The following is a 26,189-nucleotide window of genomic DNA, read 5'->3' on the forward strand; positions in this document are numbered from 1 at the left end:
TTCCTATGGTTTGATTAGTTTCAGTACGTTCTCAGGACGTCAGACAAGTGTTTTATCCCCGATGACCAATCTGACCTTTGAGGTAGTTATGAAACAACCCTTACCTTGATAGGCTAAAAACATCTTTGTGAAAGGAGGCATCCTGACCAGGAAGTGGAGCACAGTGCCGCTGTTGGAGTAGTGGGAACCGTAGTGGTAGGGCTGCACCGGGGGCATCGGGTCGTCTTCCCGGGCTCCTTTGCGGTACTCCTCCTCCAGGTACTGAAGGACACAGGGACCAGAACTCGTGACAGTGAGCTCCAGGCAGAGCTGGAGCCGCCTCACTTGTCTTCTTTCCCATCCTCTCTGCTGCCCGTTAGACGCCATTCTCCATGGCTTGCCCATAGCCCTCCTGAGTGTCCGGGGGTCTGGTGCCCCACTAAGGCCTGACCACACACTGTGTGAACGTTTACCCTCTCATTTGCTCATAGAGAACCCACCTGTTCTGTACCCCACCTCCCAGCCCTCTGGCTCCCAACTAATACATAAATCTAAACTGATAATAATATCAGTTTAGATAATATATATCTAATGTATCTCAACTGATCAAGGGCTCAATAAATAAGAGCTGCCTCTCTCACTAGAGATGTCTTCGTCTTAAGAGGGTTTCAAGCTGTAATGCTACATTCTTTAGAGAAATGCTTTTCTATCAGAGGAACTGCAATAGAAATGTAAAACCTGTATCATATTATTGGAATTCTTTAATATAACATTTTATAGCTGTTTTGCAGTGGAGTTACACAGAAATAACGAAGATGGTGGTGACTTTTCAACTACTCCTGTCTTCCCATCATAAAGTAAGAAGCTCAACCAAATTTTTAATATCTGTCACTATTCTCATCTCCTGTAGCTTCTGTCTGTCTCTAATAACAAAGTCAGGTGACAGTGAATTTTCTGGAGTCACTTCTCTTTGATTCCCATAGCACTGCTGCATTTTTAGCTGCAGAAGAATCAAGCAGTGACAGTTGTAAGATGCTTGGATGGACCTTTCTGGAACTTTGACATAAGATAACATGGTGAATATGAGAAAACTGCTTCAGCTGCTCCTATCTTGACACTGTTGTGAAGAATGTAACATATGACTAATGGGTTTTTAAAAATCTCCAGCAGGATTCCATTAATATTAATTTCACAGAAATGGGTAATTAATTTCTATTTTTAAACTTTACAATCCAGTATTTTTTGTTAATAAACCTGTGCACAATTTGCTGAGATGAATAATAAGGGATTATGGTACATTATAAATATATTGATATTATTATATATAACACTAGGGGATGCAAATAGTAGGTCCCTGGAAATCTTTGTGATTTTTATAAGGAATATAATTATTTATATATTTGAACATTACAATGGATTATGAGCTTCCAATTTATGTAACAGTAAGTGCATTTCTTTTTCTGGGCAAAATGTTTTCAGAGAATTAAGACAGAATAATATTTAAAACCACACAGTGATTTCCAGTTGTCTGTCAATCAAAGCACAAGGAAGTGGGAAACAGAAAAATCAATACTATATGTTTAAAATTAGGTAAAACAGTCTGTAAAACAAAAATCCAGTTTTTACTTATCAAAATACATGAGGAAAAACTAAACCTACCTTGTATGTGTCCACGTAACGATCTTCTTTTTCTTTGTACTGCACGGCTATGGGCTTGGAGAGATTTCTAAAAAGGAAGAGATGATGGAAAACATCGAAGTATGCTGATACTGTCAGGTTTAAGCTGCCTTAGATGTTTACAAATAAGTGGTCAACAAAATACTCAGCCCTTGGTTTAGTGCTTACACATGTTGCTTTGCAATTAAGTCACAATTATGATTTCATAACCTATGAACATAGAATTTTTCTAAACAGATGCATACCATTATTAGGAATTCCTGACTTAACGAGTAACCTACACAAGAAGAGCTGCTGTTCTCCCTCCCTTCTCTGGTTCCTCTACTTCCTCCAAATCATAACGGATGCTGCCCATGGCAGCTGATTCCCACCAAGCCCTGGAAGTTCCTGCCCCCATTTCCAGATTCTACACCCAGCTCAGCAAGGAAGAGTGAAGGGCAGTTTGGACAGGAGATATGATCATGAGGAGATGTTATGTAATTACTAAGTTAGTGAAAACTGAAGAAACAACACATGCTTAAAATGACCACCCTGAGATCTGGAGTGCGAGTACTGACATAAACATTTTGTTATCTAATTCGGGGATAGTGACTGACACCATGTGCACAGTGTAGCAAACATGTGCATGCGTATGCATGTCTGTGCTGGTGTTCACACTGTATCAGGGAGGGAAGAGAACTCTAGGATCAGTCTCCACTTTCACAAGCTACAGAGTCAAGCAGCATCTGTGTGAGGCCCATGAAAGAGCAAGAGAACAAGATGCAACGAGGAAGGGCAGAGGCTGCTCTGGCTGAGGTACCATCTGGTCGGGCACCGGGATGGGACCACCTGGAGTTTCAACATCTGGCACCACAACTAGTTCAACATCAAGATTTGCCCAAGTTTCAGTTAAGTCAAACCAGGTCTGCTTAGCCAGAGGTTGATATATCTATTTTTTGGGAAAGTTATTTCCTAGGGATATTAAAATTAGTGATAGCAAACACATTCATTTCATTTTTGAGACTTTGATAATCCTAAAAACTTTGTTAAAAAGTAAAGACAGTTTTATAGCATAGATACAAATTCACCTCAATATAGGAGAAATCATGTTCAAGATCCTGCCATGCATGCAATTTTTTTCTAAACAGTGTAAGTAGTTTTTTTGAACACAGGTAATACTGTTGTGTTTGGAAAATCAGAAGTTACTGATGAGTGAATAGAATAAACCAAAAATCAACCACAATACTATTATTCACAATATATCTGGAAGGGTACATACCTTTCCAGATGCTCTCTCCTTATTTGTGTATGTATAATTACTTTTAAAATAAAAATCTCCCCCTCCCCCACAATATACATTTCTACAATATCATTCTTTTCTTAAAAATATAAATTTATTTATTTATTTTTGGCTGCATTGGGTCTGTTGCTGTGTGCACACGGGCTTTATCTAGTTGCGTTGAGCTGGGGCTACTCTTTGCTCCAGCGTGCTGGCTTCTTATTGCGGTGGCTTCTCTTGTTGCGGAGCATGGGCTCTAGGCGTGCGGGCTTCAGTAGTTGTGCCTCGCGGGCTCTAGAGAGCAGGCTCAGTAGTTGTGGCGCACGGGCTTAGCTGCTCCACAGCATGTGGGATCTTCCCGGACCAGGGCTCGAACCCATGTCCCCTGCATTGGCAGGTGGATTCTTAACCACTGCACTACCAGGGAAGTCCTCAGTAGTGTAAAAATTTTAATGTACATTAGCAGTGTATAAAAATGTGTAGAAGATAAATAATGTGCCATTTGCTCTTTTTTAAATTGACAAAAATTAAATTGAATCTGATTTCTTGAAAGCTGTCTGAACTAGGCCTACTATTTAGCAGGTATAATTAAAATATTCTAATACACTAAGTAGTATATTGGCAGCCAATTTTTCTTTAAACTACATAGATAAGTTTTTAATTGAAGTGTAATGGACATATAACACTATATTAGTTTCAGGTGTCCAACATAATGATTTGATATTTGTATATTCGATATTACAAAATGATCACCACAGTTAAGTCTAGGTAGCAGCCATCACCACACGTAGTTACAGGATTTTTTTTTGTTGCGCTGAGAACTTTTAAGATTTACTCTCTCAGCAACTTTCAAACATGTAATGCAGTGTTATTAGCTAAGGTCATCGTGCTGTGCGTTGCATCCCAGGGCTCATTTCATAACTGGCAGCCTGTACCTTTTGACTCCCTTCACCCATTCTGCCACAATCCCACCACCACCCCCCAATGCTTCTGGCAACCACCAATCTGTTCTCTGTATCAGTGAGGTTTTCTGTTTGTTCTGTTTTTGTTTTGTTTTTATTTTTAGATTCCACATACAAGTGAGATCATACTTATTTGTATGCTATTTGTCTTTGACTGACTTGTTTCACTTAGCATAGTGCCCTCAACGTCCATCCATGCTGTCACAAGATTTCATTCTCTTTTATGGATAAATAGTATTCCATTGTGTGTGTGTGACATTTTATTTATCCATTCATCCACAGATGGACACTTAGGTTGTTTCCGTATCTTGGCTACTATAAATAATGCTGCAGTGAACATGGGGGTGCAGATATCTTTTCAAGTTAGTGCTTTCATTTCCTCTTGATAAATACCCAGAAGTAGAATGGCTGGATCATATGACAGATCTATTTTTAGTTTTTTAAGGAACCTCCATATTGTTCTCCACAGTGGCTGCACCAATTTACATTCCCACCAACAGTGCACAGGGTCTCTTTTCTCTGTATCCTTGCCAACAGTTGTTATTTCTTGACTTTTTGATCCTAGCCAGAGAATGTTATTTAAAACTAAAGAAACAGAATATTCCCTCATCAACTAGGGCTATTTGGTTACTCTAAAAGGCAACTTATTCAGGAAAGGCAGGATAAAAGCTTAATTCTTTTCCTTAGTTGTCAAATTTCAAAAGCAAGGAATTGGTGCCCTACCCAAACAGTGACCAGTGAGTTTAGTTTTGCTTTGTTTTGGGGGCCTTTAAAAAGTGTCATTGTTAACTTAAGTATTTTTTAAATTCAAATGTGTTCAAGCAACTGTAGTCATTATTGTTTCTGATGCCCAGATTGTCCTATCTTTGGCAGTGAGAGCCACTTCAAGTTGGCTCCTAAGTGTTTTATTTTTTTGTAACTGTGGTAAAAAAACGCACATCACAAAACTTACCATCCTAACCATCCTCAAGTACCTAGTTCAGTGGTGTTAACAATATCAACACCGTTGTGCAATAGGTCTCTAAAACTTTTTCATTTTGTAAAGCTGAAACTCTACACCTGCTGAGCAACAAGCCCCTATATCCACCCCCCTCTTCTCCTGTTCCCCCACACCCATCATTCCACTCTCTGTCTCTCTGAGTTGACTGCCCTAGACTACTCATGAAGAGGAATCACACAGTGTTTGTCTTCTGTGGCTGGCTCATTCCATTTAGCACAACGTCCCCAGGGCTCATCATGTGACAGGACTTCCCTCCTTCTTAAGGTTGAATAATATTCCTCTGTATGTATGCACCTCATTTTCCCCATCCATTGATCCACAGACAGACACCTGGGCTGCCTCCACCTCCTGGCCACTGCGAATAAAGCTGCAATGAACATGTGTGTGCAAATATGGCTCCCGAGTCCTTCTGACAAGCCTATAGTAATTTCCTTGCTCTCTGACACAACAGAATAGCCTGGGCTCATCTTGTATGTTTTCTACTAATAAATGCAGAAGAAATGAGAGAATAGGAAATCACCATTCTGTAACCCCTAGTGAAATAGTAGACTTGAACAATAATCATCAATGAAAGAAACAAGTTCAACGGGAGGCTGAACCCACGGACCAGCCTGAGCATCCTTAGAGTTGGGATATCACAGGCCTCCTGATATGGGGCAATATAAAGTCCACACCACCTCCCCTCTAGAGGATTCTTGCCAAAAAATGTTGAATCTGAATCTAAGCAAGCCTTTAGAAGTAATTTGCAGTCTCTAGGAAGTACAGAGGCTAGAGGAAAAACCTAAATGCTAATGTGGAATGGGGGACATCCTACAAGATAAATGACTTATTTTTGTTTTAAAAACAAGTCAATGTTAGGAAGAAAGAAAGAGAAAAATACATACACAAAAATAGGGCTGTTCTAGATGTTATGTCTTTAGACACAAAGCAACCAAAGGTGACAGTGGGCCTGACTCAAACAAATCAACTATAGAAAGACACCTCTGATATACTCAGGGGACATTTGAAAACGGACTGGATATTAGATGATACCATGAAATTACTGTTGATTTTCTTAGATATGATAACAGCACTGAGGCTATGAAAGAAAATGTCCCACTTTTTTCTTAAGAGATGTGTACTAAAGATCATATGAATGACATAAAAGATTTGTGTGGCTCATCTTAAGAAGAAAAAAAAAAGATGACATAAGTTTGGCAAAAATCTTGGTAATTGTTGAGCTGGGGTCATGGTCATATGGGGCTCATTATACATTCATTATATTTTTGTGCATGTTTGAAAATTCTCACAATAAGAACTTCAGTAAAATAAATACATCATATTGACAAAGCCAAAAGGTGATGATGCCTTTAGTTACCTGTACACTGATGGATCGCTGAGGTCAAGGGTCTCACTAACGTAGTCAGCTAGGATAAACGGGAACACTGGATACTGCATGAGATCATTAAAGGATCGGCCGGCATGTTTGTTTAAGTGAGTCAAATATTCAAAATTAGTAATTTGTCCAGTATACCATAAATTTGTCAGAGCGGTGATATTGCCATATTCCAGAAGATTAGGGAGGTTATTTGTTAGTATATTGTGGTACACATCATCACGAACCTATGAGGGAAGGAGAGAAAAAAACCCAGATTTTATTTTTAGGCTTGACATTTTCCTCCAAAGAATCCATGATATTATAGGCATGTTACTAATCTCGAGTCCTCCAAGAAAATACTTTTTGCTCAATAACATTGACTGGTGGGGAACTGAGATTCAAATCCACATCTTCCTCTAAAGGTTGGGCTATTTATTTATTTATTGAAGTGTAGTTGATTTACAATATTATATTAGTTTTAGGTGTACAACATAGTGATTCAATTTTTTTATAAATTATACTCCATTTAAAGTTGTTATAAAATGTTGGTTTCATTCCTTGTGCTGTACCATATACCCTTGTAACTTATTTACTTTGTACATAATAGTTTGTACCTCTTAATCCTCTCCCCTTATCTTGCCCCTCCTCCTTCTCTCTCCCCACTGGTACCACTAGTTTGTTCTCCATATCTATGAGTCTATTTCTTTTTTTTTTATATTCATTCACTTGTGGCTCTTAACCACTATGTTTTGCAGCTGGAGAAATCAGTAAGAAACTAAGAAGTCTGTATAGAAAAGTCACTTATATACAGACCCTAAGAAAAAAAATCAATAAAGGAAAATTAAGAGTCTTCACCTAAGTAAATGCAACATGATGCAGTAGAAAGAGCATAGTTTTCTGACAGACAGAACGGGTCTTTTTTCTTGCTTAAGCTCTTTGTGTTACAGTTATCATACCTGTAATATAAGGGTAATGATATTTATTTCCTGAGAATGAAATAAACTATCCTATGTAAAACAGAATACTTGATTTTCACTACTGATTGAAAACTAGTATATAAACTCTTTTTTAAGAGAGGCACAAAAGTTCTGTCACAGAAAAAAGGTATTCTGATTTCTTCTAAAGCAATTAAATGATAATTGATAATAAATGGAAAAAAACAGACGAGCCAGGACTTTGCTAAAAACAAATTTGAATTACCCCTCTTAAATATGTATATGCTTTACGCATAGGAAGGTGAGCCACAGATGTGGATAATCAAAGATGAGACTAAAAGTGAATGAGAAGAATGATCTTGGTTATGGAATAGGCAAGATTACAGGGTGTTTAAGAACCTAAACCTGAAGGTCTGTTTCACAACAATGTGAATATACTTAACACAACTGAACTGTACGCTTGAAAATGGTTAAGATGGCAACTTTTATGTTATGTATTTTTATGATAATTAAAAAAAAAGAATCGGTTCAAGGCAAAAACAAAAACTAAACTTATATTCTAAATCTGAAGGTTACAATATGGAGGTTCCCTAAAAAACTAAAAATAGAACTACCATGTGACCCAGCAATCCCACTACTGGACATATACCCAGAGAAAACCATAATTCAAAAAGACATATGCACCCCAATGTTCACTGCAGCACTATTTACAATAGCCAGGACATGAAAGCAACCTACATGTCCATCAAGAGAAGAATGGATAAAGAAGACGTGATACATACATACAATGGAATATTATTCAGCCATAAAAAAGGAACAAAATTGGGTCATTTGTAGAGACGTGGATGGACCTAGAGACTGTCATACAGGGTGAAATAAGTCAGAAAGAGAAAAACAAATATCATATACATACATATATATATATATATATATATATATATATATTTTTTTTTTTTTTTTTTTTTTTTTTTTTTTTTTTGCGGTACGCGGGCCTCTCACTGTTGTGGCCTCTCCCGCTGTGGAGCACAGGCTCCGGACGTGCAGGCTCAGTGGCCATGGCTCACGGGCCCAGCCGCTCCGCGACATGTGGGATCTTCCCAGACCAGGGCACGAACCCGTGTCCCCTGCATCGGCAGGCGGACTCTCAACCACTGCACCACCAGTGAAGCCCCAAATATCATATATTAATGCGTATATGTGGAATCTGAAAACACTGGTATAGAAGATCTTATTTACAAAGCAGAAATAGAGACACAGACGTAGAGAACAAACGTACGGATACCGAGGGGGAAGGGTCGGGGTGGGATGAATTGGGAGATTGGGATTGACATATAAACACAATTGATACTATGTATAAAATAGATAACTAGGGCTTCCCTGGTGGCGCAGTGGTTGAGAGTCTGCCTGCCGATGCAGGGGACGCAGGTTCGTGCCCTGGTCTGGGAAGATCCCACATGCTGTGGAGCGGCTGGGCCCGTGAGCCATGGCCGCTGAGCCTGTGCGTCCAGAGCCTGTGCTCCACGACAGGAGAGGCCACAACAGTGAGAGGCCCGCGTACCGCAAGAGAAAAAGAAAAAAAAGATAACAAATGAGAACCTACAGTATAGCACAGGGAACCCTACTCAGTGCTCTGTGGTGACCTAAGTGGAAGGAAATCCAAAAAAGAGTGGGTATAGGTATACATATAGCTGATTCACTTTGCTGTACAGCAGAAACTAACACAACATTGTAAAGCAACTATACTCCAATAAAAATTAAAAAAAAATAAATCTGAAGGTTGCCTACTGCTGAAGCTAAGGTTGGTGGAAAAGAATTTATGACAGTTTGCATACTAAATTCGGCAAGAAAAAGGAAACATTTATTCATTCAACAAATATTTATTGAGCACCTATATACCAGCATGTTTAAGGTGCTAAAGCTGAAGCACTTAACAAATCAAAGTCCTTACAGTCTACTGGGGAGACACTGTTGGATGCTTTTAAGTGCTGTGAAAAAAATAGAGCAAAGCAAAGGAGATAAGGGATGCTTGGGGGTAGCAGTGAGGCAGGGGTTGCTGTTTTATTTAGAGTAATCAGGGAAGTCTCTCTGATAAGAAGACATTTGACCAGGGAACCTGAAAAAAGTAAGGGAGTCAGTAATGTAGTCCTAAGAGGAAAAGCATTCCAGGCAGCATTCTAGGGAGCAGTAAGTGCCAAGGCCCTGAGGCATCAGTGTGTCTGCTATAGTCAAGGTAAACAAGGTCTCCACAGATGGATTAGAGAGAGTGAAGGATAGAATGGTAGAAGATAAGGTCAGAGAGATAAGGAAGTGCCAGATTATTCAACACTGTAAGGTCTTTGCCTTTAATAGAGTGACACAGAAAGTGGTCGGAGGGTTTTGAGCAGAGGAATGGCACGACCTGACACACTTCAGCTGCTGTGTTGAGAACAGTCTGAAAGAAGAGGGAGTATGGAAGCAGGGAGGCCAGTTAGGAGGCTAGTGTAATGATGTATGCAAGAGATGACAGTGGCTTGCACCAGGATGGTAGCAGTGGAGGCAGTCAGATTCTGGATGTATTCTGAGGGGTGAGCCAACAGAACTTACTGATAGAGTAGATGTAGTAGATGAAAGAATAAGAGGAGTCGAGGATAATCCCCAGGTTTTTGACCTGGCCAATCAGAAACACTGGAGTCACCATTTACTGAGATGGGGAAAACTGCAAAGAGATTTTGCGGGGGAGATTAGAAGTTCAGCTTTGTCCGTGTGAAATTTGAGATGCCAATTAGACTTCCAAGTGGAGATGCCAAGTAGAAACTTAAATATTTGAGTGGGCATCCAGGAAAGAGGTTTGGGTGGTGATATAAATCTGTAAGTCATTATAACACAGATAGTATTTAAAGTCACAAGATAGGATGAGAAGAGAAGAGGTCTGGAGGGTGAGCCCTGGGAATTCCCTAGCGTTCCAGTGTAGGACTCGGCGCTTTCACTGCCATGGCCTGGGTTCAGTTCCTGGATGTTCAATCCCTGGTCCGGGAACTAAGATCCTGAGAACCGTGCACTGCGGCCAAAAAATTTAAAAAATAAAAAATAAAACGAAGAGTGAGCGCCGAGATGCCCAGAGGAAGCATCTGCAAACAAGACTGAGGAGGAACGGCTGGTGAGCTAAAAGGAGAACTAAGAAAGTGATAACTCAGAAGCCCAGTGAGGAAGGTTTTTTTTTTTTTTCCTTTCTTTAAAGAAAGAGAGAATAATCAGCTGTGTCAAAGGCTGCTGAGGAGTCAAGTAAGATGAAGACTAAGAAATATGACCATAGGGTTTGGCAACACGGAGGTCACTGGTGATGCTAACCAGAGAAGTTACAGGAGGAGTGGTGAGATGAAGATCTGACTGGAGCGTTTCCAAAGAGAACCGGAGGGGAGGAATTGGAAGCAGCAATTATTCACAGTTTCTTCCAAGAGGTTTTCTATAAAGGCTAGCAGACACATAGTAGCTGAAAGGATGTGGCGGTCAAAAAAGGGTTTGTCAAAAATGGAATCTACTATCAAGGTTAAACTACTTTCAGGTTGGTTATACATTCGTTCATTTGCTTTTTACAGATACTGTCACTCTGGGGAATGAGAATTTAATACAGTTTTGGAGGACAAAAGTAATCCTAATATAACTAAGTATTTAATCAGTGCTAAGAAATAAGGCAATTTTTATTTGATTTCAGAAACAAAGTTTAAATAAGTTAAAACTTCATTTAATCAGTATGAGTGTAGTTACAGTGATCCATGATCGCTTTGAAAAAGTATATGTATTAATAAAGGCAAATTTACCTTGGTGTTATCAAATGCCAACAGGAGTGTTCTGCCATTTGTTAAAAAGATTTCTACTGCATTATCTCTCAATTGCCACCAACGCTTGTGAACTTCTTTAATTTCTTCATATGTCCAGGAAAATGATGCTGGTTCCAATTCTCCCTGAAGGCTCTAAAGACAAAGGAAATAACATGAAAGTAATTTGCTCTACATAATTTTAGATTGTTAAAAACTATCAAAATGCAATAGAAAGTCTTCCTTTTGTGGCAAAATGGCAGATAAGATTCTCTGAAAATCCTCCCACTACTGAACCCTTCAAAATGCTGGATTAAAAAATCTAAGGAAAAGAATTTAAATAGACTTCGTTTAAACTTTTTTAGTAGGCTGTATTTTTTAGAGCAGTTTTAGGTTTATAGAATTGAGCAGATAGCATGGCGCTCCACGCTTCCCCGCACTCAGTTTCCCTACTGTGAACACCTCGTTCTCACGTGGTGCATGTGCTACAACTGATAAGCCACTATTGAATAGGTTATTCTTAACTAAAGTCCGTAGTTTAATCTTGGTGTTGTATAGTTCAATGGGTTTTGACAAATGTTTAATGACATGTATCCACCATTACAGTGTCATACAGACTAGTCTCACTGCCCTAAAATTCCCTTCTGTTCCATCTGGCAGCCACTGATCTTTTTATTGTCTCCACTGTTTTCCTTTTTCCAGAATGTCATATGGTTGGAATCATACAGTATGTAGACTTTTCAGACCGATTTCTTTTACTAAGCAAATATTCTTTTACATGTATAGTTGAGCTTGCAAGAAAGTAAGGGAAATGAAATCTCCAGGAGTCAAAAATAAAGAGAAATTTGAAAAACAGCTGTAAGGAGGAAGTGACACTTTGGCCTGCTCTATGTGTGCTTTACTACTGTACTGGGTCCCAACCCATTTCTAGAAGTAGAGACAGGAAACATATTACAAAGAAAATAAAATATTTTAATGAACACGTAATATTCTCATTCTTAAAACCAAAATCCTCCCTGTTTAGCTTCGACATTCAACGTGAATTCAAGTTAATAAACATTAATTAAGCATCTACAGGCAAGGTGCTCTGCTAAGTGCTCTGCATAAAATAAATCTATGTATGATAAAAAGGGGGGACGAGATATTTGCACCCACTTTTAAAAGGCAAGATAGCAAATGTCATACAGGAAGTAAGAAAAAAATGCTACAAAAGGACAGAGAAAAGAAGAAGCCTTCAATCTATTAAAAAGCAAGGGTCTTTTTCGAGTTTTAAAGGTGGAATATGTAACCTTTTGGATCCAGAAAAAAAGCTGGTTCATGTATCAACTATTAAATTCTTTGGTTGCTGAAAAGATACATCTTGAAAAATAACATAACTATATTTTTACTAGCTGGGATAAATACTGTAGTAATTCCTATATGAATGATGAAATAATGCCTACTCAATTTTCGGGGGCTATATTAAATTAATTATTTTTTAACATGATTTGCTTTACAACCAAATTTTATGTTTTCACTCATTAATTTCTTTGAATCAAATATGTATTCACCATTAAACCATACATAATCTTATTTACTTACATCCTTAGCAGTTTGTAGCTTTAGAAGTTCTGAAACAAAGAGCCTTACTTCTCCTGTTACAGGGCTCTCAAAACAATATTTTAACGGCATGTAAATGAATTCAAATGGATAAAATGCTTTTCTGTACAAAAATGTGAATTGAGTCTTTTTTGTTATTTTTTGATTGATATCAGTATTTCCAGAAGAATAAAAATCATGACTACTAAGCTACGTGAACATCAGGATTACTTAAGTTATTCAATTAGACAATATTTTTCTTTCTTTTTGAGGGCAAATGTACATGATAGTAAACTGGGAGTGGCACGGAATTTGTTGCTACTGAGGACAGTAGTGAGAAATCGAGTGGACATACACAGAAATAACAGGAGCACTTTAGAATATGACTCATAATACTCAAGGCTCTGCGAATCAGACCATGAGCCAGAGGGGATGGCATGGTCTTCTTTTTAAAATTATCTTTAAAAAAAAAATTGGAATTCAGACAAATTTACACAGAGTGCGACAATTAATGAACTCTAACAGTTCTTTCTACAAGCTCTCTGGTTGTATTAAATTTATACATTTTGGGAATTTGTCTAGATTCATACAAATGCAAACTTAAGCCTCTACTCACGGAACTTTCAACTGTGTCAGAAGCGTTATCTTCCACAAAATACATTCCACATTTACCTGCAGAAAATAATCGGTATGAGTTTAAAAATGTATATGCACTATTACCTTATATGGTTAAAGGCATGCCTCTGGAGTCAGTTGGACTGAATTTGAATCCCAGAACCCAGAACGAGCTAATACTCAATAAATATTTTTGAAGAGCATCCATGAGATCTTCGGCAAGTTGCTTAACCTCTTTGTACTTTAGCCTCATTATAAAAAGAAGAGGGAGGACTCTATTTCACAGGGTTACTGTGGGAATTAAATTAGAATATATGTAAAATGTTTATTAACAGTGTCTGCCACTTCATGCTAAAAGGTTTAGGCTATTAATTATTACCAGTATTCTTCTTAGGTTACTAGCATATTACTTTGCTTTATTTTGTCATACATTAACTGAAGTCAAGTTATCAACTAAATTTTCTAGCAAAAGAGGAACGCTTAATTATTTTGCTGACTTAAACACTCAATAGGGCAGAAAAGGCCTTACAAGATACTTCCCCAATTTTTCCTGCTTGATAGGCTGTTGTTAATGCATGTCCCTACGTCATGTATCCAAACAGTAGAAACTTCCCTGGGGCTCTGCAGTGGGTGCTGGTCACCTTGAGCACTGGCACGGCTGGCTCGGAGAAAGGCACCAACTCCATCCTTGTGACCATGGCGCTCAGCCCTGGCAAGCTCGAAACTCTGCCTGTCAGGCCTTCGGGGCTATAGCTTTAGCCAACTGCAGCGACTCTCAAATTTGAGGGTGCATCAGAATCTCTGCAGGGTTCATAAAAATGCAGATCGCTGGGCCCCACCCACAGAGTTTCACATTCAGCAGGTCTGGGCTGGGGCCTGAGAATGTGTATTTCTTAGAAGTTCCTATGTGATGCTGACGCTCCTGATTCGGGGACCACGCTTTGAGAACAACTGGCCCACAGCGTACAAATTGGTTCTTTAAGGGAATAGAGACTAGAGTGATAAAACCTTATTCCTTCATGTCTTGAGGACAAAGTTTCTCACCAAATGTAACTATCCATGGATCGACAGTCTTGGCCTTTCTCTCAGAAGTACAATAGAGAATATAAATTATGAACAATCTCAAGGTGGATATATTTCATATGCATAGGGGTATCTGTTAAAACAGTAGGCTTATAAGTATACCAATAATTCTTTACTTTAAAAATAAAAATTGATATATAATAAAAGGAATGATTAAATATAAAAATGTATACTCATGAAGAAAGTCAATTTTATAAAAATTAAAATGCTGTTCATGTGCTTTTCAGAGAATAAGACTGTCATTTTTCACATTCATGAGTCATATACATTATATACAATGTTAAGGCAAAATAACCTAAAGAAAGAGGTTATTTGTTATAGAAAGTTCATCTCATTTAATGGTAGTGTGTCAAAACAATGCTTCAAATTATCTAAGAATAAAATAGGCAGGGTGAATATGTGTAAAAATCTGCAAAATGTGACTTACCTAACAACAATTCACCAGCTGTCTCTCTAGATGGTGCGACGCTGATACATCTTCGATTCACTCTGTCAAAACATATTTAAAATGACTATGATTAAATGTTTTGACCAATTTCAGAGAGTAAAAGCTTTATTTTATCATAGAAGATTTCAGCAATGCAGACTAGAGTTTCAAAAGCATAAAACACCTTGTTAAAATCCACATGAAAAGATTTCATTTATTGACATTATAATAGAGGAGAAAAGAGCAGAAACTTTTAGAAAAGGTGAATAATCCCAACACTCTTATGCAGAATACAGGGATTCCGTTATTTAAAAGAGATTTCAATATTTTATATTTTCCAGTAAATAAGCAAACATTGGTTCATGGCTCTGATACTTCAAACACAGAAAAGAAGCTTAGCATTCTAGGAAAAAGGGGGGATTCAGAGTCAGAAAAGTTCCTCTATTCTTTTTTTTTTGCGGTACGCGGGCCTCTCACTGTTGTGGCCCCTCCCGTTGCGGAGCACAGGCTCCGGACGCGCAGGCTCAGCGGCCATGGCTCACGGGCCCAGCCGCTCCGCGGCATGTGGGATACCTCCCGGACCGGGGCACGAACCCACGTCCCCTGCATCGGCAGGCGGACTCTCAACCACTGCGCCACCAGGGGAGCCCTCCTCTATTCTTTAGTCAAGTCACTTATCTTTTTTGAGTCTCGCAGTTTTTTATCTATACGATGGGCATCATAACAACCTCGACCACAACAATAATGATAATACTATCAATAGTTACCATACTGACCCACTGAATAGTGCTATGACTTATCTTCCTCATGTAACAGATGAGGAAACTGAGACAGAGAGAGGCTAAGATCAGATGGCTAGTAAGAGGAGGAACTAGGATTTGAACCTTTAATCAATACACTAGATTGCCTCTTGAGATGCCACCAGCAGCGCTATCTATTTCACAGAGTTGTTGGAAAAATCAACTACAAAAATATATGTATGCAACCAAGGGCCAGAGCATGATGACTGAAGTCCAATGAATCCTCCCTAACAAAAATGTCTGTTCTTTTTGGATTCTGGCCATTCAGCTTTGTCTTCCCTTTGAGCTATGTTTGGGATCTTTCCCAAAACCACGGCATTATCCAAAATAAATATTACATAAGCGCAACAATAGACTATTAAAGTCTTTAACACCTTCAACAAAAGAGAAAATGTCTTATGGATTCAAATTTACCTTATAGACTCACTTGCAGCTTTGTCCTTTACAGTAGAAGAGAAAGAAGAATGAGTTTTGTCTTCAAATAGGTAAGAGAGTGGTGGTTTGACCACATCTGCTGAGGAAAAAAGGACATTATTATCTTTGTGTAATGCCCATAGTTAATCTGCTATATTTACATGTTGAGTCAAGAAGCCGCTATCACCTTCTGATTTTTGTCTATCCCTAAGGAGATACTTATTTGGAATAGTTAAGTAACATCTCTGTAAGCGCCTTCTCTCTCGATTTGGCCCTTCTGTTGGATCCAACTGCCATGAAGTTGGATAGTAGATGGGGTCATACCAGACTGCTCTGCAAGTGAAAAGAAAAGATTTTAAGTGGCAACCTGAAGTATTTGTAGTTTAAAAAAAATCATTATAGAAATTGAATAAATAAATCAAAATGTATCTATTCAATTGAAAAATCCCAACCAGTTATATAATTAGACTAGGATATGCATACACATTGTACAAAAGAATAACATTAAAAAAAAAAAGTATCCTCTGCTCCGGAGTCCCACTGACCCTGCCTCAAGGCAAGCTCTGCTACCAATTTCTTGTATCTATTAAATTTTTAAAAAGATATAGCATGACTACTATGTATGCTTTAGCCATATATTAGACTTAGTATGGTTAACTAAAGAAAAAAATCAATTTTCCAAATTAATTTTCTTCATTTCCCATTTTGCCTATTATCTAATAAAACAAATAAAATGAGTTCACTTTTGTAGTAATCACATTTCTTAAAATGTTTTAAAGTAAATTAATATTTTAAATGAAAGGAAATAGAACCATATTAAATACATTTTTAGAAATAGATAAGAGAAAAAAAATTACCCTTAATCCCACTACCCCAAACATACCAAAATACTGGTAGTGATTACTTTCTTTCAGTTTTTAAAATTGCAGTTAAAATGATTATGTATACACAGTTCTATATCCCGCCTTCTTTCACTGAACACAGTATAGTCTTTATTATTACCATTTTAAGTGGCTAACGTTATATTGAGTGGATGCATAATAACGTATTTAACTCTATTACTATTATTATATATTTAAGTTGTTTCCAATTCATTCACTAACATAAATAATGCAGAGATGAAAACCTTTATGCTTATTGCTTTTCCATATTTTGAATATTTTCCTTAGGACAGAATCACTAAAACAGGGTAACTGGAACTAGAAATAAAACGTTTGTAGGGTTCCTGACACATGTCAAAGTGTACAATGCCACCAAACCTCTGACCAAGGGCTAAGATACATTTCTTCCTGCTGCGGAGATTAGCACCTAAAAATAATTTTTTTTTGTACCATAAAAGGTAAAATACGGTGTCTAAAGGTTTTAAATCAGCTTCTAGCAATAGTCAATATTTTCCCATCTGTTTATTAATTCTATTTGTCTTATGTGAAGAGTATATTCATGTCTTTTGCTTATTCAAATTTTTGGGGTCTTGATATTTTATTTTCAAATCTTTATGCATTTTTAAAACCATAAAAATGTTAACTGTGAAATACTTGCTGAAAATAAACTTTGATGTTTTGTTGTGGTTATGCTTGTTAAATACACTGGAAAATATGAAAGGTCAAAGCCATTAATTTCTTCTTTGTACTTTCTTCAATTGTGTTTGATCTTAAGAAAGTTATCTGTCCATCACCATTGATAAATATCCTATTTTCTTCTACTTTGTAAACTTTTTGAGTTTCGTTCATTTGTTCACCTGGAATTTGCTTTAGTGCATAATGATTAGTGTATAATGTTTAGTGCCTCAAAGTCATAATACCAATCATTTACTTTAATCAAATTCAGAGAATAATACTTTAATTTCCCTCTTTTCCTTATTTGTGATGCATCTTTTTAACTGTGTTATTAAAATCTTAACTAGAAAAAGGTCTATTTCCCAACTATCCTGTTTCAGTGATTTCTCTATTCTTTTGCAAAGATCATATTTTAAAATGAAAGCCAATATATAGATTTTTCTCTCTGGAAGAGCTAATGCCTCTCCCTCTCATTATTTTTTCTCTCCCTAAAAATTAAAAAAAAATATTCTCATAGGATTATTCTTCAAGATGAAATAAATCACAAATGAGTAAACAAAAAATATTTAAACTAATGCGATAATGTTACGAATCTTTACTCTGGAGTGAAAATAACATCAATATATAAAAATTCATGCCCACCTATCATGTGTCAGTTGTTGAATAAGCTCCTGCCAGTGTCTGCTGGCACTCAGATCCACTTTATACATTCCTCTGATGTGCTGGATCACCTTTTTTCTCTCAATTCCTTGGGAAAGAGACACTGCCTGGGTGATATCCGCAGCTATTTTAGATATATCCTTTGATTTTGAATCAAGACGCTGAAAGAGACTAAACAAACAAGATGCCCATAAGTTAAGTATATGTGGAACATTAAATGTATATCAAAACATGATACTTTAAAACTAAAAGTATATGTGAAACCTAATGGGTTCCTAAAAGACACAGCTTTTAGAACACATAAAATCCTACCTTTGCTGATTATTATTAACTGTTTTCTGCCAGTTGGCTTTATTCACATGTTCTTCAGTTTCATATTTCTTTTGTTCCTAAAAGATTTGGATAATAATATATTATATAAAACTTATTATTTACCATTTAACACTGGCACAGAGCTCAACAAACTAAATTTAAAACAAAGTTAACAAAAGAAAAAAATATTGTCCCCACGAGACCAAAATATTAAAATACATTAACCACTTAAATAATGCTATAACTCCCCTTTGTTTCCACACAATTTGGGTCACAGAAATTAGGGTGGAATGGTTAACTAGGGTTGCCAAACCCGATGGGTGTGCATAGTTGCTTGCTTCCTTATTTTGCATTTTCATTAAAGAACCCAGAACTTAAGGTTGATGATTCAACTCGCTTGTCACTATTAAAATCTTTCCTTCCCTGAAAGCTAGTGACAATGGATAAGCAAGACCACAGAGAATAAAATGCTCCTTAAAACAGGCCTATTTGTTCTCTCATAGTAAAAAAGCAATATAAAGTAAAAAAAAAAAAAATCAAATTCATTATCAATGGTACTCTATAACAAAAAAAACACCTTTCATTCTTCAGTTACATTCGATCGGATATCCTAAGAAAATTGTTTCTTATGCTTTCACTGACTCACCTCTTTAATCACTTTAATAAGGTCTGATTTTGTCGATGCACTGGGGGGGATGCACTTATGACCACATAACTTTAAAGCATTCATAAGCAGCTCTGCTGTGTCTAGTTCTTCTTCAGTCAATTCATCTTCGTGATTATGTATCAACTCTGACAAATACAAAACTAACTTGGCTCCATGCTTTAAAAAAAAAGTAACAATTTTTTTAATTAAAATTTTTTTAAAGTCATAAAGAATTTTTATTTCTTACATTTAAATTATTTAACAGTAAATTAAATTACATTGCTAGATTTATCTGGTTGGATCTGGTTTAAATAAATCAGCTAAAAAAGACAATTTGGAAACAACTGAAGAAATTGTCAAAGGATTATGTGTTGGGTATACGATGACATTACGGTACATGCTAATTTTGTTAGGTATAACAATGTTGTTACGGTTACATAAAAAATGTCTTTTGAAAAATGTCACGATTACTATAATTTACTTTAAAATACTTCAGAAAAAAGAAATGATGTTAATATGATAAAAATTATTAACAATTGTTAGATCTATGTGATGGTCATATGGTATTCATACAGTATTCACTAGTCTCCATTTTTCTTAGTATGTTTGAAAATTTTCATTGTAAAAGGTAAAGAAAAAGAGAAAGAGAGGAAAAGAAAGGAAGAAAAGAAGGAAAGAAGGAAGGAAGGAAGGAAGGAGAGGGAGGGAGGGAGGAAGAAAAGAGGAAGGAAGGAAAAGAAGGAAAGAAGGAAAAAAGCAAGCACACAACCTTTTGGGGAAAGAATTTTGGAGAGGATTTGCTAAAGGAATACAGAAAATAAGCCTGGGATAAAGAAAGATAATTCTTAGTTCTTCTCATAGAACTGAACTGGAAGGAAAACTTTCCTTTAAACCTTAAGGTAAGAGGATTATGCATGATTATTCTTTCTCCTTTAATTTCTGCCTGGGAGAATAAACATTGGAGAAAATTCCAGAACAAAAATGTATCTTTGGATCTGTTTGTAAGCATTCACTATTCCCTAGGGAGAACAAAAGGTGAAAAACTCTAAACCAATAATACATCATCACTCAGTTCTGTGCATGTCTAGAGAAGGGTTGGTTTAGGCCAATCTTCTATGAACAGACCCTAAAAAGAAAATTAGAGTGTTACTTAAGGTAATGACAATGGTCCTTCCAAGTGTAAACCTAAACCAAACTTTGATTCATGATTTTTTAAGTGGCCCTTTCATGCCACAGATATTACACCTGATGGTTATGTGTACACTATGTATATTTAGACATTAATTTTGCCAACAAGTGAAACATGCATAATTTTACTTTTTAAAAAATTTACATTGATACAAATATCACTGCATTTGGCTTTATGATATTTTAAACTGTGAATAGTCAACAAATGGATTTGGAAACTATTACATTTTGGGTGATATTTAAATTAACACGCTGAATCACATCATGTCATTTCGCAAAAGCATAAGATGAACATATGCAATGATGAAAATAGCAAAGCTCATTTTAATGCAACATTTTAAATTAGTCAGGAGACAGCTGCTACCTGACCAAAAGAGAAAAATGAACAGATGCTCTGCAAGTAAAAGGCCTGAAGAGTTGGCAAATAAAGAGAAATGGTAAATGACTAGAATACTTTCATATGTGTGTCTGAAAGGCAATGTTCTTGATAGAACTCTAAAAAATTTCAGTTTAGTATTCAGTGACATTTAAAAATCATCTTGAAAAACTAGCAGAAATGTTTTTATTCATTCTGAATATCCAAAGAAACACATGATTTTTCTAGACACTGAAGTTGTTTCTAATATCTCATTTTAACATCCTCTGATCAATCATTTATTGGCTGCAGTTCCTGGGACTAGAAAAGGTGTTATTGGAGACACACACACGCGGAGTCTTGTTTTCAGCTCTCAGAAAACTGATTTAAGGAATCGAATCTATTAAACACAAATCCTAAGAAAATAATAAAATGTTAAAATGTGTAAAAATAAAAGTTTCAATGAAGTTTCAAGAAGGAAGAGTTCTGAGTGGACTAAAGAAAGGAAGGCTTTGAAGGTGGTACCACGTGATGTGGGTACGTGCCTAAATGGACAGGACGGGCATATAGACAGACAAAGGGGAGGAGAGACAGAGTGGTGTGCTGAGTGGACACCATGAATAAAGCAGCTTGTCAGTAGGACTACAGGGATGTGAAGCGGTTATAAGAGAAAAGATGGGACTATGTTGAAAAAAGGAGGAGCCACAGAGTAGAGAATTAACCAGACTCAAGTTGTAACAGTAGAAGAGAAGCATGGGGCTTTAAAAACCACGCAGAATTTAAAAAAAAAAAAAAATCAGGCAGATTACAAACGGAACACAGCTTGTAGGAAGCTGTAAAAAGGAGAAGAGCTCTCCATACTGCTGCAGAACGATCGCTAGGATACACTGTTAGTTGAAGAAAGTAGAGTGAGAAGGATGCATATGGTTCACTATCTTTCTTTGTATTAAGAAGTGAGGGAGATAATACATACGTGTGTGTGTGTGTGTGTGTGTGTCACAGATTTGCTTATATGTCCAAAAGAAATTTAAAAACCTGTAGGTAAGGATGGTTACCTACAGGGAAAGGGAAAGAACGAGGGAAGGATATAGAGATAAAAGCTAGAACCTCTTTGAATGTGCTATGTTTCACAATTTTGATTTTGGAACCAGGCAGACATTTTATGTAATTAAAAACAAAATTGAACAAATAAATATTCAGTGGAATCTCTAAAAACAGAAAGCAAATTGAAGGAAAAAAAAAGAACCTAACTAGTTACTTGATGCCAAGTTGGTGGCATAACCAAATAGAGAAAATTATTTTAAATGCTTTTACGATACACTATTTTCGTGGTACACCCATAATGGTATCCTAAGGACAGAAGAACCACCAAGAAATCTTAAACTGCCTTCAGTAGATTTGTTATAAGTGATAATGTTGTCATCTTATTTTGCAAATGTTTTATAGATAGATAAAACAAATAAGTAATTATGGTAATGTCATCAGGAATTAAGCTTATCAACATTAATAAAAAGAAATATAAACATAAAATCCAAGAAAATCATGAATTCATGATTTATTTTTCTTCCTAAAAAAATACACAATTCTTAGCTTTGTTCACTAAAAAGGCTGAGAAGAAATGACAACCCAATAGAAATAAACGTACCTAGTCCCTAGCTTTAGAGTCTCTAAATACTATTATCTCATTACAAGGAAATAGGGGCTTCTTGGGGGAAGAGTTTGGCTCCAGGCCCAGGGAAGGAAATGTACAAGATGAGCCTGGGACATTCTTCTGCTCCAGAATGGAAGGAAGTTAATCATATTAACTTGTTAAAAATTAAAAAGGCCATGTTAAAAGGATAAAACAACTTGAATCTACAGAGGTGTTAATCTGAACAGGTGTGAAACTACTTAGTACATTTATTAAAAAGTACCCGAGTTCGTGACAAGACCTCAAAAATAAAAACAAATACAAAAATTAAAGGTTGCCAGGGCACCAACTTATTATTCTAAAAACAAACAGAGGAAAGAAGCAAGCATTTACTTTGCCTTTCCTACACAGACTATATTTCAGGGTAGCCAAAGAGCTGATAAGGGAATATTCTTCCCAATAGAAGAATCAGAGCTAATAGATGCTGGTGGAATGAGAAATGTAGAGAAATCACTATTTTGCAGCTCCTAATCAAAAAATGGATCCTGGCAGCTGTATGGCTGCTAAAACTATTAGGTTAAAGACTGAGGATGGGGGCTTACCTGGTGGCGCTTCCCTGGTGGCGCAGTGGTTGAGAATCTGCCTGCCAATGCAGGGGACACGGGTTCGAGTCCTGGTCTGGGAAGATCCCACATGCCGCGGAGCAGCTAGGCCCGTGAGCCACAACTACTGAGCCTGCGCGTCTGGAGCCTGTGCCCCGCAACAAGAGAGGCCGCGACAGTGAGAGGCCCGCGCACTGCGATGAAGAGTGGCCCCCGCTTGCCGCAACTAGAGAAAGCCCTCGCACAGAAACGAAGACCCAACACAGCCAATGAATGAATGAATGAATAAATGAATAAATAAATAAGATTGAGGATGAACTTCACAATGGATGAATCAGGCTGCTACCATCTCAAAGAGCAGAGCAACCAGACATTCTCTGTCTCCTGCCATGATGTAATGGAACATGCAAAGCACTCCTGAAGTATTCTTTTAAAAAACCAAGCACAAAGGCAAATATGAAATCAAGAACTGGAATCTAGTCAAGCCTCTAGATCTAGAGCCACAGGATGCAATCAGCCAAATCCAGAATGTGGGAAATTCTACAGAACAAATGACCCAGTGTCACCAACAAATACACGACATTAAAAAAAAAAAAAAGGTTGGGGAGGATAACTGCCAGAATTAAAAAGATGTAGCACACATCAAACAAACGCAGTGTAAGGGCCTTGTTTGGGTCCAGAATCAAGAGAACTATTTAAAAAAATATAAGAAAATTGGGAAAATTTAAACACTGGGTATTAGATGATGATAAGGAATTATTGTTACAATCACAGGGAGTGATAAGTTAAAACAAAGTCCTATCAGTCTGAGATACATACTGAAGTATTTACAGGTAAAATGATTTGATATCTGACATTTGTTTCAAAATACTACAAAGAAAAATTAAAGCTGCGTAATGTCATGTGGGGTTCTTTTTCTGATTTCTCCCAACTTTTAGGTATGTTTGAATGTTGCCATAATAAACCTTAAAAAAACTATCAGATAGAGTTCTTTGGTCTTGAGGTGGAGAGGAGGTTATTCTAGTGATTCAAGCATAAGGGGTGAAAGTGTAAACTAGGATGGGTGGGCAGACTATCGAGAAAGGCAGGACTAGACAAATAACTGGCCTTGGTAATAAAATGGATTCAAGAGAGAAGAAAGTCAACTGTAGTTCCAACGTTTCAAGCCGAAAGCAGTCAGGATACCACCAACAGAAATGGAGCAGTAGAGATGGGAGGCTGGTAGGAGAGGACTGGGAACATCAGGGCTGGATTCAGAGCAACGGCAGCTTTGCTAAGTATAAAACAATGAAAGAACATCTCTTTGAATTCTCCACAGAAGGAAACTATGGGCTAGGCACGCTTCTGCCTTGGGAAGGGAAGACAATGCCCTTAGTGCATCTGAGAGAGTCTCAATACCGGAAAGAGCACCTAAAAGTATCACTTCAAATCTCTAACCTTTTGGTTCTTAGTATGATAAATCTGAGTTTCCCAGGGATATAAAAGGGATACCTGTCCTTTCTTAAATATCATCTAATACTTTATTTATAGGGGTATAATTTACATTCAATAAAGCATATAGACATTAAATGTTCATTTCTACGAGTTCTGACAACTGCGTACGCCCATGTAACCACTACCCAAACTAAGATACAGCACATTTTTATCACCCCAGGCACTTTCCTTGTGCCCCTTTCCAATCAACTCCCCTTCTCACTGCCCCTCTCCTTACAGAGACAACTACTGCTTGATTCTATGACCATATCTTAATTTTGCCTGTTCTTGGGCTTCATATGAATAGAATCACAGAATGTCTACTCTTTTGTGCTTGGCTGTCCCTTTCACCGACACAATGATTTTGAGCTTCAACCACACTGGTGGGTGTATCAGTAGTCTGTTCCTTTTTATTGCTTGTATAGTAGTCTATTGTATAAACATATCACAACTTAGTTACACATTCTCCCACTGACAGACACTTGGGTTATTTCCGGTTTTTGGCTATTAGTAAAAAGGCTGCCATGGATATTCTTCTACTAGTCTTTTTATGGACATATGTTTTAATTTCTCTTAGGTAAATACCTAAAAATGGAATTTTAGGGTCACAGGTTAAGGGTATGCTTAATTTTATAAGAAACTGCTTAACAGCTGTCTAGAATGGCTGTACCATTTAAATTCTCCATCTATTACTAGTTAAGTGACAGAATTTATAGACTTTAAAATTCTTTAAGTATTTTGAGTTTATCATTCCAGATGATCAACAAATATATTTTGTTTTAACTTACTATATTTTTGAAATATGTTATATGTACTGTTGTTCGAGCTATTCACTATAGATGTTTCATGGATAATATAATGCTTAAAAAAGTCTCCAAACAGCTCTTAAAGAAAACACTTCAAGATTTAGTAACAAACTACAAAGGGTCTTATAAGAACTCAGACACAGAACTTCTTAAACCCTGGAAAAGGAAATGGGGAATAAACAGAGAGGTCAAATTGACTCTGGTAAAGAGCATCTGAAGAAAGACCTCAGAAAATATTTATTTGGTAAGAAAACTAATTTATGGTGTTTGGCATGAAAATACAGTTTAATTTCAGATCTTGTTTTGTACAGTTTTATATTTGACCAATAGTTTTTACTTATGAAGTACGGGGGTACTTACTTGCAGGGATGGGCTAAGACAGTCTCGTAGTATTTCCTGATGATTTGGTTCACGAACTATTTCAAAAATTTGCTTTCTCTCTTGTGAAGGGTGGGCTGGTGACAAAATATGCACGAGCAGTCTCCCAAGCTGCATTCGGAATGTTTCCTTACAAGACCATAAGATTTTAGCCCACTGCTGTCTGGAACCACTGGCTTTACTTGAACTCTTAAATTAAAACAGAAATGAATTAGGATCAAACTTCTTAAGCAATAATATCCTAACCTCAACACAGTCCTAAAAATCACAGAACATGTTTTACTCCAGAATTTTTTAAACAGCTGAAATTAGAAAGACATATACATCCATACAAATGGGGTTTAAAAGAGATGGATGTACACCAATGTTTACAGCAGCATTGTTCAAAATAGCCAAAAGGTAGAAACAATCCAAATACCCACTGATGGATGAATGGATAAACAAAATGTGGTATATACACAGAATGGAATACTGTTCAGCCTTAAAAAGGAAGTTCTGATACATGCTTCAGTATGAATGAACTTAAAAACATTTTACTAAAATGAATCATGAAATAAGCCACATACAAAAAAAGACAAATATTATATTAAATATTGTATGATAACTTATATGAGGTATCTAGAAAGTCAGAGTCAACGTATCTAGAAAGTCAAAGTCATAGAGACAAAGCAGAGTAGTGGTTTATCGGGGCTGGGGGAGGGGCT

At 36.9% G+C, this 26,189-nt stretch overlaps 1 protein-coding gene across 8 annotated transcripts in view; it reads right to left on the minus strand.

Moving 5' to 3' along the window:
- LYST (lysosomal trafficking regulator) overlaps positions 1-26,189 on the minus strand; it is a 176,369-nt gene that overhangs the window by 44,309 nt on the left and 105,871 nt on the right. For 7 of the 8 annotated variants that reach the window (XM_029244991.1, XM_029244992.1, XM_029244994.1 and 4 more), the window contains 12 exons: positions 25,468-25,674; positions 19,054-19,230; positions 18,408-18,484; positions 18,078-18,266; positions 16,067-16,212; positions 15,880-15,976; positions 14,666-14,727; positions 13,157-13,212; positions 10,966-11,118; positions 6,234-6,478; positions 1,639-1,705; positions 105-261 (listed from right to left, as the gene is read on the minus strand). In XM_029244991.1, the coding sequence (XP_029100824.1) occupies positions 105-261; positions 1,639-1,705; positions 6,234-6,478; positions 10,966-11,118; positions 13,157-13,212; positions 14,666-14,727; positions 15,880-15,976; positions 16,067-16,212; positions 18,078-18,266; positions 18,408-18,484; positions 19,054-19,230; positions 25,468-25,674 (1,633 nt within the window). Of the gene's footprint in view, positions 1-104; positions 262-1,638; positions 1,706-6,233; positions 6,479-10,965; positions 11,119-13,156; positions 13,213-13,389; positions 13,447-14,665; positions 14,728-15,879; positions 15,977-16,066; positions 16,213-18,077; positions 18,267-18,407; positions 18,485-19,053; positions 19,231-25,467; positions 25,675-26,189 lie in introns of those variants that run through there. The other variant, XM_029244996.1, reaches the window with a different exon arrangement.

Source organism: Monodon monoceros, unplaced genomic scaffold (assembly GCF_005190385.1).
Source record: "Monodon monoceros isolate NGI ecotype Baffin Bay Population unplaced genomic scaffold, NGI_Narwhal_1 Super_Scaffold_4, whole genome shotgun sequence".
NCBI classification, from domain to species: Eukaryota; Metazoa; Chordata; class Mammalia; order Artiodactyla; family Monodontidae; genus Monodon; species Monodon monoceros.